The 21,791-nt window shown below is 37.5% G+C and overlaps 1 protein-coding gene across 5 annotated transcripts in view; it reads left to right on the top strand.

The window, feature by feature from the left end:
• Positions 1 to 21,791, top strand: part of NFIB (nuclear factor I B) — a 221,627-nt gene that overhangs the window by 154,465 nt on the left and 45,371 nt on the right. For all 5 annotated transcript variants that reach the window (XM_030567059.1, XM_030567058.1, XM_030567060.1 and 2 more), the window contains exons 7-8: positions 14,798 to 14,929; positions 18,316 to 18,500. In XM_030567059.1, the coding sequence (XP_030422919.1) occupies positions 14,798 to 14,929; positions 18,316 to 18,500 (317 nt within the window). The remainder of the gene's footprint in view (positions 1 to 14,797; positions 14,930 to 18,315; positions 18,501 to 21,791) is intronic.

The following is a 21,791-nucleotide window of genomic DNA, read 5'->3' as shown; positions in this document are numbered from 1 at the left end:
CCATGTCTGGTTCTAAGGCTATCCTAGAACTGAGAAGACTTTGTCTTTCATCTAAGAGTATGTTTGCACAGTAAAGAAAAACCCACATCTGGCCTGTGCCAGCCAGCCCTGGCTTGGGCTGCGGGGCTATTTCATTGTGTGGTAGGCTTCCAGGCTCGGGCTGGAGTCCGAGCTCTAGGACCCTGTAGGGTGAAATGGTCCCACTGCAGCCCAAGCCTGGCAGTCTACACAGCAACAAAACAGCCCCACACCCCGAGCCCTGCGAGCCCGAGTTGGCTGGCACTGGCCAGCTGCGGGTTTTTTCTTTGGTGTGTAGACATAACATAAGTTGGTGAGTGGTACTGCCTCTGATGGCAACTGCTCCCAGCAGGAACTGGCGTTTGTGCCCAGGGCAGATTGCTCAGTGCTCCTGAGGTCCTCATTCCAAGCCTCTCACCTATCTATACCAAGCCTGGAGCTCCATTCAGGGCCTGGGATTTGTGGTGATTCTACTCACCTTTATGGTCAAAGGCAGAGGAAAGAGAAGACAGAGCTCAGAGAGGGTTTTGTGCCAAAGGACTCAGTGCCATTATAAAGGAAGAAGGAACCCTTTCCTGTCTTCCAAGAAATTCTATTCTCATAAGATTCTGGGGTTTAGTGGAAAAAAACAAGGAAGTTGGAGAATCACATGGTGATTTTTAAACAGCTTTGAACATCCAGTGTCATTAGGGGATGCTCAGAGAGTCCCAACAGGCACTGCTTTTCTAGAAGGTTCCTGAAGCTCATCAGCACCAGAAAGGTGAATCCTACATTCATGAAGTGTCCACATCCTACAAGTGTGAATATGCAGAGATACTACATATGCAGGTAAGTAGCCTTTCTTTCATTTTAATGTAATTTTAACTTTTTCTACAAGATCAAAAGTAGAAACACTCAGAGGTAAAATGTAGATCACAGCATTATTGACTTCACTTTAAAGGGGGTGTCACCTACACTATTTCAAACTTCATGGACTCAATTCTATAACTTGTGTCCTGAAATGGACCCAATTTTCTGTGTACTTATTTATGAGACATTTTCAGTGTTTGACGCTTCCTGTGGGAAGCAGTTAAGCCAGCAGTGATCTTCTTTAAGCCCTCCTCCAAGACAATAGTGGATTCCAGAAACTGAGGTGGTTGATCTCTTTAACATAAAATATTTCTATCTTGCTGTGTTACTGTTTGCAGAGCAGCCACAAGGTGATAACACTAAGGGTTTGGAGGAGGCAGTGGTGACAAAACCTTAGTGCTGAACCAAGTCTGGAGTTCCTACCTTAAGTATTTTATTTAAAGTGTTAAGGGGAGTGAGCTGCCCAACTCCCTTTGAAGTGTGTACCATATAAATACAGTGTGTGAACACTTAGTGTGTTGTCAGTCATGTTTGGTGTGCAGAAGTTTGGATGACTTTTTCTAATTCTACATGCAAGATGCATACTATGAGGCAGTTGGACATGGACAAAGGTCACAGTGCAAATGACTCCATTATAATCCTCACTCTTTGCCCAAGTTCTGTAACGTGTAAGCATGCATCATGAAGTGGGAGCGGAATATGAGGATTTACAGCTTGGTTAGGATGTGTACTGGCTGTGAAACTGTGAGGGGGAAACAAGTAAAAAAAGTAAGATTTCACCAAACTACTACCAAACTCATCATCCCACACTGCACTTGTTATCAATAAAACATCAAAGCTTCTACTTTTACAGTTATGGAGCTTTCTGTATAAGCAAACTACTATTATCAACTACTTTCCTCACACTATTTCTGAAGAGACTTCGATATGATATTAAAGATGTTTGTATTTTCAAGAATATTCCAAAAGAGTGAAATGTAGGGAAATATAAGGGAGAACAGAAATAAGTAAGCTAAACCAAAACAAACAAAAATCAAATCAAAGAGACTCTGGGTTGTTCAGAACAATAGCCAGTCATTTCATATTTAATTTTTTACGTTGAAAGCATTATTGTACATGCCATTGTTCTAAACATAGCTTTTTCCTTGCCATCAGACAATTGCTCCAAAATGTAAATAGAGACTGTGGATTTGTTGTGCAAAAATGTAGTCATTTTCTTTAACCAAAGTTAGATTTCAAAATTAGTTTCCTTTTTATATTTGATGAAGCCAGATTATAAACATTTATGAAAGAGCAAGCCTATCATTATTTCTCATTGTGCAATCATTGTGCTGTTTTGGTGGTATACTTCAGTTGTCTTAGGAATGTTTGGGAATGCTAGAGAAATATGTCCTACCACAGGAGTGTGGGGAACGGATTCTGAAAAATTTCCTTTAAAAAAGGAAATGATTTCTTAATTATTTTTATGGACCTGACAGCTTTGTCTTCTTTTGAAAAAATACATACTGTACAGTTAACTATTGTAGGAAGATCATATAATTAGTGTTACATTTGCTTTGACATACAAAATATGAGGTACAGTACTCTTCATGTGATCTTTCCAAAACAAATACACCACTTTGAAATGCTGCAGTAGATTTCCAAAATAATTGGGATGCAGTTGTGACTGCAAAGTTCTTTTCTAATATGAGGTCATCAGTCATAAGAAGCATAAGTTGTTATCCATTAAGAAGTAACATAGTCCAATGTATCAGACTCTGTATTGAAGTTAAGGAGTTCAAGGTTCTATTTCTGTTGTGTGACCTTGGGAAAGTCGCATAAGTGTTCTGTGCCTTGCTTTCCCCATCTATAAGATTATAATAATACTCACTTTCCTGTATGAAATATTAGAGATTTATGGATTAAGACTCCTTTACAAGACCTAACTATTTTTCATATTACCTTTTGAAATATAACCTTTAAGGTATGTGAAATACCAAGTCCATATTGGATATGAATTTTTGCAAATTACTACTCATCAGTTGATTGTCTCTCATTGACTTTAGTGGACTTTGAATCAAGCCTAAGTGCACATATACCAATCGGAAATGTATATTTGTTTTAAAATAACATGGCTGCACACTGTAAAATCTAACAATTATTCATCTTCTGTCTGGCTAACCTTGATGAACTCGGAATGTCTGTTTGCGTTAAGACAAAACTCCAATTTTCTGTGATGCAGGAATAAAATTTCAGTGAAATTGATGCATAAATGCAATAGCAAATTTTTGTGAAATTCTTAACAAATACAATTTTATGTGGAAAACTCCCCTTACATTGGGAAAAGAGAATTTTTAAAAACATGACAAACAGGCTGTCACCCGTCGTTATACAGGGGAAGTGGCATGGCTTAAGAAGACCCCAGTTCATTTTTCTTTTTTTAAGATAAACAAAGAACTGGTGGGGAAACCCTTGATTCATTGTCTGGTAAGTAACTGAGTATTTTTTTTAAATGAAATCAGACAGGAATAACTTAAGAAGAGTACATTACATGTACATGTATGACTACATTTTGAAAGTAAAGTATATTAATAGAATAGCAAAAAAATCAATTAAAGTCATACTTTAAATCTATTTTTATCACAGTATTACAACATTGTTTAAAGTAAATACATATAACCTACATTTATAAATTATACATATCATAACTAAGCAATACAATTAGAATTTTATGTGGAATTCTGTAGAAGTCAGATGTTAAAAATACTGAAAGTCAATGTACAATGAAATAAATTTTAATTTTACAGTTTCTTCATCATGTTCACTCTCTCACACTTCACCCACATCCACCAACAGTCAAGAATCAAGATGCCAACATACCATTAAAACAGAAACAGCTGGACTCTCTTCACCGGTTGACTGCCCAGCAGCTCTTGGATGCTCCTCTTCTCAGGCCCAGGCCCCCTTTGTTGGATATCTCTCTTCTGGACACTTGTCCCCTCTTGCTTTTTCCCCATCCACTGGACACTCCTTCCCCATTGGACCCCTTCCTGATGGCACTTTCCTTCTTGGGCCCTCTTCTCATGGACTATCTAAAATTGACATTTTAATTTCTGAAGTTAGGGAATTGAAAGAGGAAGTAATTAATGCTGTCCAGGAACTGAGAACTATAACAGATCACCTAGGTTGCTTGGTGGCCTATACTGGACAGAGTTCAAGAATACTTCCAACACCTGGTGCACCTACAGAAGGATAAAGCATATGCTTTAGAAATACATAGTCTCCATCTGACAGATGCATTCATCTTATAAGGTTAAACTTGATGAATATCTGTTAAATGTTTCTGTGTCTTCAGTTCAGTCTAAATTCCTAAAATCTTTGTATGTCAAGGAATGTTTTTATGCTGATTTATATCCTGCTAGTGAATTTTGTTTAGATCCAATTTTGTATTTCCTTTTTAATAGCTCAAAGTGCTCTTTAATAAATGTATGTATTTCTTATGCATATATCTTGATTTTCTGTGTTACTTTTAAGTATATTGTGTGCAACAAAGTCAGACACTGACACTGAAAGAACACTATTCATTTCCTTAACCTCAACAGTCTTAAGGTAAGAAGTCCTTTTCATCATGAATAAACTTTGAAATGTATTTTAAATCAAAGTTCTTAATTGCAGTTGACCTTTCTGAGTGTGTTGGCAGCCATCATGCTGAAAACTGGCATCATGGTGATAATAGCACTGGCATAGAAGTTTTGTGCAAGAAACTATAAACCAGTTTCTGACCTACTTCTCTATGGGCTTAGAAAAGCAGAAATAGATAATGTTTAATATCCAAGCAATACACCTAATTTTTCAGTATCAACATTCCTTGTATGGCATTTAATCCAGTATTAAAGTAATTTGGGATTTGATTTGCTTCGGGCTTCCTTAGTGTAAGTTTTATAAGGAATGTCTCTTGTAAACATAATTGCAGTTGCTGGCAGTAGGTTCAGCAATAGTTTAATTAGGGTGAAAAGTGTTTCTTACCTTTTGAGTTTTGATAGTTGGGCTCAGCAGGACAGGTTAAGCAATTCTCAAAGACTTGTTACTTTGAAAAGACAATTACAAATTAAAAGATAATGAATAGTATAAGAACATAGTGTCATATTAACATCAATGAGAGATCCACATATTCATCAAGCACAGTATATGATCCATAGTCAGTTGAGAACATGCTATAGTTTATTTGTATGTTAACTTTAAACTCACCTGTGAGCAGAATAAAGTAATAGGGTTCACTCAAATGTGTCAGATTTTCAGCAGATGCAAATGGGTTTCACCAGGTAAGGGTGAAAGTCTAGTCCCACTGAAGTCAGTGGTACACCTCCCTGATCCTATGAGATGTGGAATACCTTCAGCTTCTGTAAGAATTGGCATTCAGCTCCCTTTCCTCCTCCCCTGAAAAGTCTCATATTTTCCTGAATAGCATGTTCTTCTTACTTCATTAATGGTACACCTGTGGGAGGGGGAAGTATAGGCTCAGTCCAAATATATTTTATGCCTGACTTGGCTACTTTTTTTACATTTAGTAACCAAATCTGAGTTATACTTATTTGCGCTTGGCTTACTCCACAGAACAGATGACTTTCATTCTTTGTGTAAGTGAGGAAATGGCCCTGTGATTGTGGGGAATGTCCCTGATTTATACACTACCCTGGTGGAATTGACTAGTGAAAGGATCTGAGTCCTCTCTCCAACTCTCTTCACCCTGTGGCCTTCCTGACCTCGAGGGCTTCCCTTCCACTCTCCAGTGTGGCAGAGTCCTCGTAACCCCGACAAGACAGGGCCCAGGATCCCTGTGAGGCTTGACCCACTGTCTTGTTGTGGTCACTTAGGCAGGGGCTAGCCTGTCCCCACTCAGGGGTGCTCTCTTCTCACAGGCCATTTCCCTGACCCACTGATTATTACATATAGTTAAAATCAAATACAATTGATTAAACAACAACTAATTAAAATTAAGGAAAAAATGGGAAATGTTAAAGGAACAAGTAACCCCACTGCATGGGCATGGGGACACTACAACCAGTCGTCTCTGGACTGCAAGGAAAGTTAACAGTCTGTTCGTTACACATCCCAGGCCTCGTTCCCAGGCTCTGGCTGTGCTGCAGTGATATCAGGGGTCAGATACTTGCTCTGGTGGTAGCCACTCACCTCCAGGTGGCAGGACCCTTCTTCCCATTGTTGGCCCTCACATTGGTGTTACAATCCCTCACCAAGTCCGGCCTGCAAGACCTCTTGTCTGGGAGCGTCTCCCTGCGCTGAGCCCTCGGTGTCCAGGGTCCTCCCACACTCTTCCCATCTTCTCACCACACTTGGCTCCAGCCCCCAGCTCCAGGCTGCCTCTGGCTGCTGGTGCTCTGTCTCCAGCTCAGCTCTGCTCTCTGCGTTGCTCCTCTGGTCTCCCTAGCTCTGGCTGCTGCTGCTCTGCTCCCAGTTCAGCTCAGCCTGCTGCTCTCTCCTTAGCTCAGCCTGCTCTGGCTCAGGCAGCTCCAGCAGAGGACGGGACCCCAGGCTCCTGAGTCCCTCATTGGCCTGCTTGCCCTGTCAATTGGGCTGCCCTAGAGCGTTGGCCCCTCCCCATTAACCCTGGGGACTGTCAGACTCAGGATCTTGATTTCTCATCTACCCTTCCCGTTTCTTTTGGTACTGGGAGAAGGCCAACCAAAATCCCCCACTAACTTTCAGTAAGGAGCCAACAATCTCCTTTACATTTGTCGCTGTTTTCTAACCATCATGCTGTCAAATTGTAATTTTGTTCAACCTAACTCTAATAATTTTATTTCATTGGCATTTCAAACCACTTCTCAGATTTTCCCATAAATCCTCCAATGTACCACATCTGTTAAATAATCCTAAACTGCTGCAAATATGGATTATAATAATATTGAGTAAAAACCTTGAGACGTCTTGGCATGAATATTTCTAAATGAATAGCTTTCCCCCAAATTGTCTTATCTCAAAACTCATCTGTAATCTTGTTAAATTAGAAATCTTCCAGTGTCTTTCTGACTCTTACAGTTAAGGTTACAATATTGATTTTATTTTATAGGCCAAGTTCCTTGGATTCTTAGCACTAATAAGATGCTGTGGCCAAGAGCTTTTCCCTGGAGTCATGATGAATGTTAGTGATTTACCTATACCATTATTTAATAAATGACTAAAATATACTCAAAGTCCTGTACAATTTGTTTGGGTCTTTTAATTAGATTTTCCCACAGCCTCCCAGGATGCTTTTTATCATTGCCTGTCCATTGGAATAAAATCACTTAAAGGATGATTGATGGATGATGGAATAGACAAGTATGTTTCTGAAGAGTAAAGAAAAAAGAAAAAAATTGCTCTGTATATCTAGTCCCTCTTTCTATAAGATGCATTCTCATAATGTGAGGGGTTTTTATGTTTTAATAAGGTGTTCTAGGGTAGTTTAAGCTTCAGAGAGGTTTCAGCATACTGGCAGAACTGTTTTATAGAGAGATTTTTATGTAATGACAACATGATAAATATTTGTGGGCTTCCGTTTAGTATCCTTTTTTTAAAAGTGAGATTAACATTACTGCTCTAAGGAATGATATAATAGTAAAATACCCTGTATGTAGAACAATGACTTTGTTTCCCACCTGACACGCCTTGTTCATGAGTCAAAATCATAAATTAAATTATAATGTGACAGTAAGTAATTCCACCCCATTAACATTGTTTGCTATTGCTTTCTGATGATAAAACAGAGTGCTAGTCTTCAGGAAGGAAGATTTGTAGGAAATAGATACAGAATTATCACACACTGTTCTTGCAGCAGTTTGCCATGCTTTCAAAGTAATCTTAGTGGGGAATAAATGTAAATGTAAACAAAAAGATCCTTTTTTCAGTATGGCAGCTAATTACTTCAAGTCACATGACACCATCAAACAACTGTTATGGGATTCAGTACGTATGTCCTGTCATAGTCTTAAGGATTTTTAAAAGTAACTTTGGGATACATATATGATTTTATTCATATTACTCCTCCACACTTAAAATGAGAACAATTTCTTCCTTGTCTTCCTCTTCCTGTACAATAAACAACATTTGTCCTAATTCAACCAAATTAAAAAAAATAGATTTAAAAAATAATGTTAAAAGATGCTTACCCAAGTCTCTCGGTGCACTGACACATATTTAATAATACAATGAATTATACATTTCAAATGTTAGTGTACATATTTATGCAAAATGTCAGGAACTATACTGCATTACTTTACAGGTAAAAATTAGATTAAATTGTTGTAATCAAAGGATATTTAGGTGATTTTTTCTTTGTGATTGACCACCCCCAATAGTAAAAATCCATCTATACTTGTTCATACCATGGCATTTTGTGCTAGTTTGATGTATTGGGGCAATATGAGGGATTATAGATACAGCTTTAAACATAGCGTTTATATGGGCACTGGAGCAAACCCTGTGTTCAGCAGCACTGAAATTCTCTGTAAAATATCACATTCTTTCAGTACTTCCTTCATGCTCACCTCATTCAGATAAAATATTTTATTTTTACTTTCCCCCCTGCTTTTTGATTAATGGAGACATTGTCATGGTTGATAAGCCTCAAAATATACTGCCTGTCAGAGTAGGATTTTTGTAAATTGTTGATAACTGTATTTCCTTACAAGAGCAGATCTTCCAGGCAGGGCAGGGCAGGGATATATGGTGCAGAAGCTAAAAACCAAAGTACTGGTTTATTTGACAATCGCTTATACATACAAATATTGAAAGAAAAAAATATGGAGACTGGAAAGCACAACAGATTGATAATGAGATTCAGAACTATGGGACTTTGCACATGAGTGGGAAATGGAAGACTAATTTGTCTCTCCTATCTAAAAGATTCCCATTGGCTGCGATGGGCGTTAGATCAAGCCCAGTGTTTTTACATTATCTCCTTCTTTTTGGTATTTGAATACATTTCACCCTACAGAAATTTTTTAAAAAATGAAATTGATTAGAAAACATTTCTACAGGGTGAAATGTATTCAGTTACCAAAGAAAGGGAGATGATGTCAGAACATTGGGCTTGTCCCACAAGCCCATTTCAGCCAAGGCCCTCGCTTCTAATTTGATGAGAAGCATCTGGACTGAGAAAGTGGGTTAATTCCTTGATGGGAGAGTAATGAGTGTGTGCATATTAAAAATATGTTATCCTAGTCTACATTTAGTTATAAATGTGTTCATAGTTTCTATCTATGCTAAGATGGACAGAGAAGCAAAAATAGATCTGGCATCAATTTTTAAAATTTCAGCAGAGTAGCTCTGTTCAAACTTCCAGCCAGACTGCTTTTCCAACACAAAGCAGTCCACAACCGTTGTGCAAAATTCATCTATCTTAACTTCATCTATAGACCTCCAAAATCCCCTTGGAAGATCATATGTTTGGCTGACACTCAAAAAGTTGCTACACCTATCCCAGCAAGGCATCAAGTTATTTGGAGTTGTCTTAAAAAAAAATAGCGAGAAAGAAGCCACTTTAATCTTTTATGTTTGAAGTGAACTTTTATACTCATGAGATGCTACGGTAACAATTTTTTGTGTTCTCAACTTAATTCAAAATTGATATTCAGAATTTTTGAGCTCCTTCAAATCCAGTTTATGTAAGTAGGAGCTCAGCATTTCTGAAAATGAGGCTTGTAGTCATTTCACCCAACCTATAAAGAAGCTGGGAGCCTGATTCTGCTCTCTTACACTGGTGTAAATCAGAAGTAATTCCACTGAACTCAATGGGTGTGATTCTTCATTGACTTACACTTTTTGTAGCCATTTACAGCTGTGCAAAGTGGATGTGAAACATGACCATTCTGATCTGGTAAGATTTTACACTCATTTTGCAGAGGTGTACTTGACTCAAGGTTCAAGCAGTGGAGAGTCAGGTCCAATGGAGTGTAGAAGGGATGTATTCTGAGATCACAATCCAATACCCGCAGTATCTCCTGCAAATGTCCCTTCCCCATAATCAACAGGGGGAGGAATCTTGAATGGGCTGCAAGGACTGTAAGATGGTGCCTGGAAAATAGGGTGGTGTGTGTGTGTGTGTGTGTGTGGTGATGGTGGTGGTGATGTGGATGGGGAAATGTGAAGGTGCTCATGTGGCAAGATTGGGGGGTGGGGCTGCCCACACTCCTTCAGGTTTGTTGTCTTTCCACGTTTGGGAGTCAGAGACTGAGCTAGCCAGTTGGCTCCTGTGCACCCCCATCCTCTGTATTTAAACTCTCCTGAGATTTTCAAAAGTCCCTGGCTCCTGCTAGCTGCATGAAGTTTGCTGTTTTTTAAGATAATGCTATTGAGTTCATATCTTTCACTGTGAAGTACGCAAACAATAATATGAAGATGTTCTTATCTGGATTTCTCAAGGCAATGCTAAAACTGAGTCCTAAACGTTTCTAACAGGTTGCTGTTCACAGGAGTGTACCTTGCAAAGAAAGATTAGCTAAATTAAGCTATGATATAAAGATATGAATAAGAAGTGTTAGAGAATAAATTAGATTAAATAGATTTAATGTTATTTATTCTCTATTTCTACTTAATCATCTCTTCACACTGGTGCACCACCAGCGTTATAGAAAAGTTAACATCTTGCTGAGCTGTATCTGAAAACTGAGCAAGTGTCCAAAGCAGACAGATGGATGTTTGAACTTGCCCCGGATCACCAGTTGACTCCAGCAAAGTTCTATTAACAGGTGGCTCACCGATTGGTGGGCCATGTGACATTTATCCAGGGAGCTAGTTGGATGACAGGCTGCTTCAGATTGAGAGAGGGGGTCTTTGCTTTGATGAGGAAATTGCTGAAACTCATGTCTCATTAGTGTTTCCTAAGGTTCTTTGGAAGTGAACAACAGTTTAATTAAAGGCTGACGTAAACACGTTTCTGCACATTTTCCCTGCAGCATTTTATCACATTAGAATGGATCAAAATTGTTGCCTTGGGCTGACTTGAACAGATATACATCTGGAGCACCATTTGTGCAAGCTGCCGATGAGCGGGTTGCGTACGCAGGGCTTCACAGCAGCGCTCTTCTCCCTTCCTTTGTACATGGAATTACCTTGTTGGGAGATGACTTGATCTAACTCTCTGTATTTTCATAAGCCTTTATCTCTTTCATGTGATGCTTTAAAATTTATAACATGCTTCAGCCTGGGCATGTATCTACTGTATCTCTGCAATAACATGAAGATATTATGCAAGAATAATTTAACCAGAATGTGAATTCTTAAAAGAATAATCATGTTACGTTAGAATTTTAAGAAAATTCTGTGCAGGACACGGTCATGAGTTATTCTGGTTATTCTGATTAATGTTGATAGAACATTATGATAAACAGTAGCTTGATATAAATTGCTGATTTTGGTACTTTTTTCTCTGCATATGTGCTAAGTATTTTTCAAAGAATCAATGCAGTACAAATAAGTCAAACTGGAAAAATGTTATATTTTCATTCTCAAAACTGCAATTTTATTTCAAGCATATGTCATGGAGCATTTGGAAGAAAATAGAAATAGGCCAGTTTTTATATTCTCTTCCCATCACTTGGTTACCTAACTATCACTGTCTAGCTAAAGCTACAGGAACAAGAGAGTAATTCTTGGTTAACGTATATGTTTTAAAAGCAAAACAATGTCAGTTATTTTTATTTTGTAAGTGTTGGAGTTATAATTAAAAATTACATGAATTCATAAGATTGCCTTAGCTAATTCTGCTGCATTTAAAGGCCGTGAACATTTGAAAAAACTAAGGGTAATAAAAAACTGCCCTTCCTAAGCTGTAATGATGTATTTTTTTTCCAAACTGGTAAACCTCTGAAGAAAATGAAACTCATGTGCTCTTAGCAGAGTTAAAAGCCTGTCCTTTTGGTCAAGGAGGAGACAGACCACTGTAGTCTCTCTCTATAACTTATACAAACAGTTTTTGTTCTGGCTCTCCTGTAGGCTGCATCTGTTATCCCATGGTGAATAGACCATGAAAGCTCCATTATGATGTCAGTGCATACAAGGGGAGAATGAGGGGGGAAATGACCATCTGAATTACTTCACAATGCTAAGTACATTGTTTTAACAAAGAAAGTGCTACATGTATTTCAGCTATTTGATCTCCACAGTTGTGAATGTGGCTTATGTCATCTTTCTAAAAGTACTTCACTGTAATGTCATGTGTGGCAGGAATTTCTGCTTTAAAGTACAGAATCTGTGTTTGGTTGGGTGATGGGAGTTCATATTGCAGCAAAAGATGTACAATATTGACTCCCAATAGCCTTCACCTTCATTCAGAGACAATAATCTCTTGTGGTAATAGTCTCATGGTTGTATTCAGTTTTGCTTGGTAATTTATGCTTCTCTATGAATTGAACTACAATTGTTTTAAAGGCAAAACACGAGGTTTTAATGTTCACCAATTTCCTTTTCTGTACATTTTCTTTCAAATTAGGGATGCCACTTGGGGGTTAATGGAAACCCTGATTACATTGCATTTCATATAACATTCTTCTTTCAAACAATTTAAATATTTTGGTTAAAAAAAAAAAGCTTTGTCTTGTTTAATGATGTAACAGCTACAAACTAAATTAAATCTCTGTTGTGTTCCAGAAACTAGATCTGCAGAAATTTGCAGAATCTCTCAGCAGAACTTAGTTCATTCCTTCAAAAATTCGTTTGTTGAATGCAGTTTTACTTAACGTGAAAGATCTCCCCACTTCCTACTCTGTGAGAGTGATCATCTCCTTCCTCATAGAAGTTTAGCTGCAATATTCAAAATAAAAATCAAATTCAATCCTTTGTATATTTTTGTGATATTATACATATGGTATAATAAACTAATTGTGTTGCCAAAAGAGTCTTATCAAAGTGTTCAGTTATTGATATGTCTTGTGACAGCCAGTGATGGATGCAATGTGTTAGTCAAGACTGCAGCTATAGGCCATTAGTGCACTTGTCTGTTTTTTCAGACAATAATGTTGGATTGTTTTTGCAGTGGTAGACTATACACTGGTGGAAGAGTCCCAGCTCAAAGCCAAATGTTTGGTTAATTTTGTCCAAAGGCTTTTGTAAAGATGTAACTGCTTTCCCTCTTCTGCAGTAGCACAAAGGTCTTTGTGCTTAGATGAAGCAAGTGTCTTAAGAAATGAATAAACTAGTGCAGTCATTTGATCAAAAAATGAAATAATCCTAAAATCATGAGCAAACGTGCAAGTTTTATTATAGGATTATAAAATCCCTATTCCAGATTCATTCACCACACTAGAAGCAATTTAAAAAAAAAAGTTTATGTAGTTTATCAGATAAATTATATAATCCAAACCTTAACCATTCGTTACTCTTGTCCTTGCTCTAGGCTATTATAAGTAGAAAAATAAAATGTTTATTTTTATTTCCCTTCAAATGGCACTTTGTTTATTTACATTTCTAAAATGACCAGAGGCACTTATGTCATTACTCAGATGCCTTTAACAATAATATAAATGTATAATAGATCAGTGTAAACAAAACCTACAGCAACTGTCATAATGTATAATAATACTGAATTAACCATACAACACAGAAATAAAACAATGTCATCACTTTCCATGTATACTCCCCTGGACAAAATTTGCTTCTTCAGCACCCTGCTTAAAAAAGATGAGCCTTGTGCTGTGCTCTGGAGGTCCTCAAATTCAGGCTATTTTGGACCAAAGCATATTACTAAAATAGGAGTCCTCAGAGAGAACATCCTGCCAGCAGCTTCCCCCTTTTATATAAAGGTGGATCCAGCTTCATGGTCTTCACAGATCTCAGCTGTGGTAGAAGTCAGGAAGAGGGAATCAGACGCTCAGGTAGAAAGGTCCTAAGCATATGTAAGTTTTCTAGATCAACACCTTAAACTCCACCCAGATCATAAAGAACTGTCTGAATAAGCTCAAAGTGAGGCACTCTGTTTTACGGGGCTGTCCTGCCTTCAACTTCCAAGTGCATTTAAGTTGTAGCACCAAATACAACACAATTCAGTTGTTTAGTCTGAAGGTGACAAAGGCATGAATGAAAATAGCATGGTCTGCATAGAAAAGAAAAGGCGGATGCATTATGGTCCCAAACCAGTATTTACGAATGAGCTTAACTTTAAGCAAATGAGTAGTGCCATTGAGTTCAAGCTGAATCCATACACCATGGTGATGTATATGCTATAAATATGTGCAATTAATAATTTAAATGGGGGAAAGGATTTAATTTCAGATTGAAGTACAATAATTAATGTTAATTAAGCTTTCAGACAAAATACAATGTGTTTACTGTTATAGTATCGTTTAGAATAGCATGTCTTCATTTTTCACGGCCATGTGCTATCTCCATATTAGGAGAGATTTTTGTTGGGATGTAAACTGTCAGGGAGAGGAGGGAAGAGCCTACTCGAAAAACAGAAAATCTGAATATTGGTTCTTATGTATCCTGCATTTTTAGGAATGTCACTGTGCTTTTGGAAGGGAAAAGGATGGATTTCTGTGTTAAAAAATAGTAAATACTTTAAAATGGATTTTTTGTTTTGATTACTCTAAATTTGATTGCAGATTTCTAGTAAAAATTACAATAAAATTCCCATCAGCTGAGTGGATATGGTGTACTGTAGAATTGCAAAACATCTAGGGAACTGGTGAGGTCATGGATTTCTTTACTTTCTTGCTTGTCTGGTATGAAGAGAATGCAATTTCTGTTCTGCAGGCCAAAGACCAGTGAACTGTTGTTCATGCCTATGCTGGAAACCAATCATTTTAAATCAGTCACAGTGAAGTAGGATAACTGAACAGGGACTTACAAAAGTAGCATAAACATAAATAGTATATGATTTACAAAATGCCATGTTGTGCAATGGAATAAGAGGCCTCTAGGTTAACATTCCTGTTTTCTTATATTTCCTTTGCAGATATGTCTTCTCCTACAATGAAGAAGCCTGAGAAGCCTTTGTTTAGTCCCACATCTCCTCAGGATTCTTCACCAAGACTGAGCACTTTCCCCCAGCATCACCATCCAGGAATCCCAGGAGTTGCACACAGTGGTGAGGGCATATGAAGGAGGAAGAAAACCCTCCATATTTATCTGGTTTCTGCTCCTTTCCCACCCTGTAATAATGATGCATTTGTTGAAGTCATTGTTACGGACCTACTCCCACGTATATTACAAATGAAAAGGGAATTGAGTATGTTGCTGAGTTTGGGGTATCCTTGGAGGAATTTTCATTAAAGGCAGCCTTCAGAATGGCATGCAATGGTTAAGCTAAAACCAACCTGTGAATGAAAATATATGTAACCTAAAAGAAGAAACTCACAGGACAAAATAAGCCCTCCCCCCATTTTTTGCTAACTAGCATATTATATTCACATGCCTTAATAGGATTTCATGAAATGCCATACATAATGGAAGCCTCAAAATTAGAAAACAATATTGAACACCCGCATTGAAAAATGAATTAGATACTGATGCCTCTTTTGGGGTAGATGGATAGGTAGATAGAGTGAGCGAGCCACTATCTGTAAAACTTTTTTCACTATATACTTCTGTAGATCCACAGCGGAACTCCCTTTGACCTTAATGTGAGTTGCATGCATGAATTAAGGGGAAACTATGGCCCTTGAGCTGTAATGGCTTGTCAAGTATATAGTGTGGGCATTTCTAGCATGGTTTGTGTAGGACCCTCTATTCTTAACTCACTACATTAAGTTTTGGCACTGCAGGATTCTTTCATTGGTGGGTAGTCTAACATTATGTACTATATAATATTCCTTGAACACAATAGGGTGAAGTAAGGAGTGTTAAATCAGACTTGAATATTTTTCCTTTTGTAGATTTAAAATTCAGTTATTCTCTCCAAAGTTATTCTTTCATGGTTGTTGTTCCCCCTCCCACTCATCTCAATGACTTCAAGTTCATATTTATTCAGTTTACAATTGAAGAGACGTTATTTTTTTCTAACATCCAGCCCAGGAAACCCAATCTGGGATCTGAAGTCAATTTCAGCTCTTTCTGATTTGTGGAAGGATTCTATAATCGGAAATTAATTAATGATACTCTATATGATGTATGAGCCAGAAGAGACTCCCTTGTAGCTGAGTTGGTTCTGCAGGCCTAACAAGTGTAAAAAACTAGTAACTTATTTTTGTTATTGAAGTGAAAGAATATGACTCTGATTCTGGAGCATATTTCTTGAGAGAGAAGCTGCCATAGTTATTTTTCTGACCATACCCATAGTTTAATCAAAACCTTATTTTTTTTAATATGTAACTTTTTAGATTAATATATTAAATGACAATATAAAATAACAACCAACATAGCAAATCTGTAAATTTACTACTTACTTTCCAACAGTCTTGATTTGAACAGGACTGTCCCAAATTTCTACTCTCAGTCCTTGAGTCCCTGGAACTGCAGTTTTTTCCTGACACCACAGCTGTGGAAGCTGCTAGCTACAGAGACTGCCTCTCAATCAGCTCTCACTTTTGCCTTCCCTCACTAGCTGCTCCACTGCAAACTTGTCTGCATCTCTTATTGTAGCAGAGCCTGTATAGAAGTTGTCAGAGACACTGGCTACCTTATTTGGCCCCATTCCATGCTCAATAGCTTCAATGGGAAATGAAGGAAATGGCCCTGGAGAGAAGAAACAGTAATGATCAACAGATGGAAAGGGGAGAAGGAAATAAGAGGAAACCAGCATAAGGGGAGAGGAGCATTGGAAGAAGCGGAATGGGGGATACACTGGCCTGTGAAGACATCAGGTGGTGGAGCAGATCCATCAGCCACTGTTCCCAAGGAGAAAGACAAAAGTCAGGGAGATCTAGGAACTGTTTGGGGGAGACCTGAAAGAGCATAGATCCCCCAGCATTCACATGCAACACTGGTAGTTGTGATTCTCAACTTATTTTGAGAACTGCATCTGGAAGTTATTTTCAAATGTTGACCCCTTTGCTATCATTCAGACTTAATTGCTTTTATAAATCTGCAGTACACAGAACAGACACACAATCGTTGGTGTGATTGTTTGTGTATAGTATGACTAGGTAGATCTCAAACCTCGGTTCTGACTTCAGCTGAGAAATGAAAGATAATTAGAGTTAAGGCTGATAAGCCTAAGCCTAATTTTCAAATTTGGGCATTTAAATAGGACAGTCAAATACCAGATTTGGGCATCCTATGTAGCCAACCCCATATGAAAATTAGATACTATACCTCTGTGTGATGTGCTTTAGGACTTTGTAAGCACCCACAACAACATCCTGCTGCCTTGTTTTTATATAGTTCACTTTTATTAATCCCCAGCTCAAAAAGTTTAAAATAAAATGTATTTTTAAAAATTAAAAAGTGAAAAGGGGGGGGGGAAGTGTAGAGCTAGTGGCAATGCAGTGCTGGTGCTGCTACAGTTTACAATATAAATTCAGTGTACAGGGAGAGAGAGAGACACCTTAAGTACCAAGGTTGTAAGCACTTTATAAAATATCTTGGAAAGACACATTGGCCTTCCTAACTAAAATATAGGCATGCCTCTTTTCTCCCATTTCCATCATAGTCAGACTTTTCCTTTTAATAAGGCACAAAATAATTGTCCTCTGGATGTGTAATAAAGAGTGGAATGTGATTTTTATATATTGTAATAATGTAACAATCTCCACTTCTGGCTTGACGCCTCGGCAGTAACAGGACATTCTGTACATTCCTTTCGTTGTGAAAACATTGCTGGTAGTTTAGACATTACTTGTAGTCTATAGATAGAGAAGTGTGTGTTTGTGGGGGATGGGGAGAAAGATAATGCAAAGAAAATATGTATAGAATAGATCCTTTTTTGTTTGCCAGAGATATTTTCATTAGGTGGAATGGTTTCCCAGGCCCTGAAGTTGAACATTCATTAGCATTTTCACAATGGTCAGCTAATTATTCAGGGCATTATTGCCTAGTAATTATTGCCCCCGTCCCCACATGAGACAGGTACAGTACAATGCAGTGAGGAATCACTGGCTGTCTCTGAGAACTCAGTGACTTTGTTCTTCTTTGTTGGATTGCTGTGGAAAAAAATGTGGGTTTTACTTATTTATTTACGTATTTGTTTGATTCATCTGGGCTCTTGAGACGAAGACTTTATAACTGAAATATGTTTCCTGCTGGGAAAGCATTGTTGCATTCAAAGAAAAGTTAAATCTAGTGATGATGTAATCCAGAAAAAAAATAAACAAAATATGGCATATATGGGTTTGAAATAACAGCACTTACCCATTCCCTGGGGCACTGCAGGGAAGGGGGACGGAATGAGAGGTTGAATTTAAGGATATTGTAGATAAGAATATCATGCCAATTCACGACTAACTTTTATTTTCTCTCTGTGATACACAGCTAAAAAGTTATGTAAGAAACATGAAAAGATACTAAATAATTTTCATTTTATTTTATCTTCTGCAGTCATCTCAACCAGAACTCCACCCCCACCGTCGCCATTGCCATTTCCAGCACAAGCTATTCTCCCTCCTGCCCCGTCTAGCTACTTCCCTCATCCAACGATCAGATATCCTCCCCATCTGAATCCTCAGGATACTCTGAAGAATTATGTACCTTCTTATGACCCGTCCAGTCCACAGACAAGCCAGGTACTGTAAAAATAAACAATCCGAAAGAATTCCTGTGAAGAATGTATACCCTCTTGAGTGTTTAGCGCTGATCGTATCTCACTATTCCAGTTACCATAGCATGCTGGAATATTGAACATAAGTGATTCAGCAAGTATTTCAGTTAAACATGGTTGGATGACGAGGGTTGTTTGTTGGAGCAGATTAGTAATATCCACTCACTGTTGCTTTGTGGAGCATATGAGAGATACTTGTCCTGAACGATTCAATAGCACAAACAGAACAGAGCCTAATCCCACAGTCCTCTTGCACACAGAACTCTTCTGTGGGAGTTCTGTGTGCAGCAGGGCTGCAGGATTGGTAGATAGCTCAAAGGAGTGTGACACTAGGAGAAGAATCACAGTAATTCACACCTCTGATTTAGGTGGTAAAACACAGATGAATTGCTTGCTTCAGGGAGGAGCAAGGAATGTGTTAATGTAAACACCATGCACACAAACTGAACATACAAGTATATTTATAGATAAACTATTAAGATAAACTCTGGCAAGATAATACTTCCAAAGTTTCATAGATATTTAACAATTCTTTGCACAGTTGTGAAAACACTTCAGTAATGAGTGTCACATAGGACCAGAGATTTGTTTTTTTCCTTTTGTAAAGAGCACGCAACAGCAGTTGTGCTTTCTGGCAGCTATACTGAATCAAACTTGTTTCTCACATGCAAAGTTAATGTGGTTTTCATTAGAGGAATAATTTGTAAAGGAGTTTATGCAAGAGTGTTTTTCACTATGGAATCAGCACATAGCATTAACATGTGATCTCTGCTATAAGACAAACAGCAATTGAGCCCTGGTCTGTCAATACTTGGAATATTTCCAGTGTCAGTGTAATGTAATCTTCACTGCCCGGTCTGGTTTCTGATTTTGCTGCCTTGTCTAGAACCGTTCTTCTGGGAAGACCCGTGTTGAAGCTCACATTATAATATGTTTTGAGAGAGATTCAGAAGCATAGTTTGTCACAATATTGCTGAAATGATGGTGTATCCACTCAAAGCATCCCCCCATGCACCCCAAACAATTCTTAAAAGACTGACTTTATCAGCTGAGATGAACATGAAGAAATTGTTCTGATAAATGTGTTCAGCACAATTAATGGAAGAAAGGTCTTTCAGCATGTGTTTCAAGCACTGCAGTGATAGAACTTCGGACTGAATCAAAGTTTGTATATTGAGTAACAGATAAGTCTCCTCTCTAGGCTGTTCAAAAGGTCATTCTGGTTATTGGGCCCCACTGGCTAACAGTTGGATCCAGCTGCAGAGTTTTTTCATATTTAAAAAAATATGTTGATGTATAAATATGCAACTTACTTTGGAAAGAAAAGTGAAAATAGTGTAATTTTTATTGGTTATAATATTAATGCTATTTAAATCAAACAGTGGAATTGGAATATGTCAGCTTTAGACTACGAAGTGTTATCAGTGCATGGATTAAAAGTCTCTCAGTGACATATAGCATTTTTCCTGAAACTCAGCTGGGAACAGTGCACACAGGACTTGATTTTAATTTGTGTAAAATTTCCATGAATAACAAAGTCTAATTAAAACATCCATTAAAAGTCCTAAACGTTAATTCAGTGTGGAAAATCTTAACGTTCTATTAGATTTTTTTTCAAACTGATGTCTTAATTAGGCACTATTAAGGGAAAAATTATGCAAATTAAAATCAAGCCCTTAGTGTTATGTATTTCTTTAATTATTCAGTGCTTGTTTTACTTACTTTTCCATTTCTTATATATGTTAAAAGGGCAGATTAGGTGATAATCTCTCTAGATTGTTTCATGTTTTGCTTCAGATTATTAAGGTAAAAATGCAGTTTCTAACTGAAGTATGTCACTCTCTTTCTACCACTTTATGAACATGCTCTCTTGTGGTTCTAATGTGAAGAGTATTGAGCATAAGGAGCTGTATCAACTCTTTTTTGCAAGGAGAATCAACTCACTTTCTACTATCTACGGATATAAGGTTAATCTGTTAATTTGAAAGATAAATTTTACTTTGCTGATGCTTTCAGACCAGCAGCAAACTGAAAACATTTCCCATTCTTGTCTTGTTGCATGCTAGGGAATAACAGGTCAAATGGCCTTTGATTTACTTCTTTTGTCTCCTTTCAAAACCTTTAGATTAGGGGAATGTTTTTCATTTTATCTGATGTTTGATTTAGTTTCTGAGGGGAATGGGTGAAGCAACACTGAATATCATATTCCAATCTTCTACTCCAATGGTTCTTTGCAATTTCTTCTTATTAATTATTATTAGTAGTTTGCAAATTCTTCTTATTAATTATTATTAGTAGTATCACACTTACATTTATTCTTCAAAACTTCCATCACAGATGTCTGGTACACTAGAGAATTTGCATGGTCAACCCAACTTTCACTTGTTCACAGCTTTGAGATCTATCCCCTGTAAAACTGTAAAATAGCAAGAATATTTTTTTCTCGTGAAAAGAAGCAGCCGTCTGTGAAGTTTCAGTGACAAAAGAGATTTGTTCTGATACAATGGCATGCTTTGAGCCAAACCAGTTTTTCTTTTCTAAATAAAACATGAATTTTTATTCAAACAAATTTCATTATTATAAAATGCAAAGCTACATCTGTAGAAATACCACATCAAATTTAATTATACTTTCCTTCCTCAAAACATGTTCATTTGGATTTCAAAGAAAGAACTCTGATGATAGTCTTATTTTCAGCTTTAGAAATAGAAAGAATGGATATCCTGACAGCATTTACCTATAATGAACTGTTCCTCCCCAACATCTTTCAGTAATACACTAATTTAGATTGTTACGACAAGCAACTGAGATGCCTTGTACTCCCCACAGCAATTTTGAGATTAATTACATTACTGCGGCACCCATTATAGTGAGACAGTCATGCTATTCAATGGAATATTTTAAGTAAAATTAGTTTAAAGATATAGAGCTCCCATAAGTTTCCACAGGGGAAAGCAGTGGGCAATTTTCTTGACATAATGTTAAATGCTCCAAATTAGGTGTGATGAACAGTCAGGAAGTTCAAACAGTCCCTGTAGCTGCTGTGAAAAATGATGCAACAATTGAGGTACCTAAACAAAAGAGAGTGTCCTGGCTCTTTCAATATTCAACTCATATGTGCTTTTTATCATCTGCTCTGACTGGAGAGTGGATAAATAAATATGTTGAACATAGAATGAAATTTCCACTAAGCACCCCTGCCTCCAAAAGGAAACTTTAAAATATCCCCAAGATTGCCAGTTCTTCTTGACCTTTA

This window comes from Gopherus evgoodei, chromosome 6 (genome assembly GCF_007399415.2).
Source record: "Gopherus evgoodei ecotype Sinaloan lineage chromosome 6, rGopEvg1_v1.p, whole genome shotgun sequence".
Lineage (NCBI taxonomy): Eukaryota > Metazoa > Chordata > Testudines > Testudinidae > Gopherus > Gopherus evgoodei.
The sequence above is the reverse complement of the archived record's forward strand: the minus strand, read 5'-3'. Positions and strand labels throughout refer to the sequence as shown.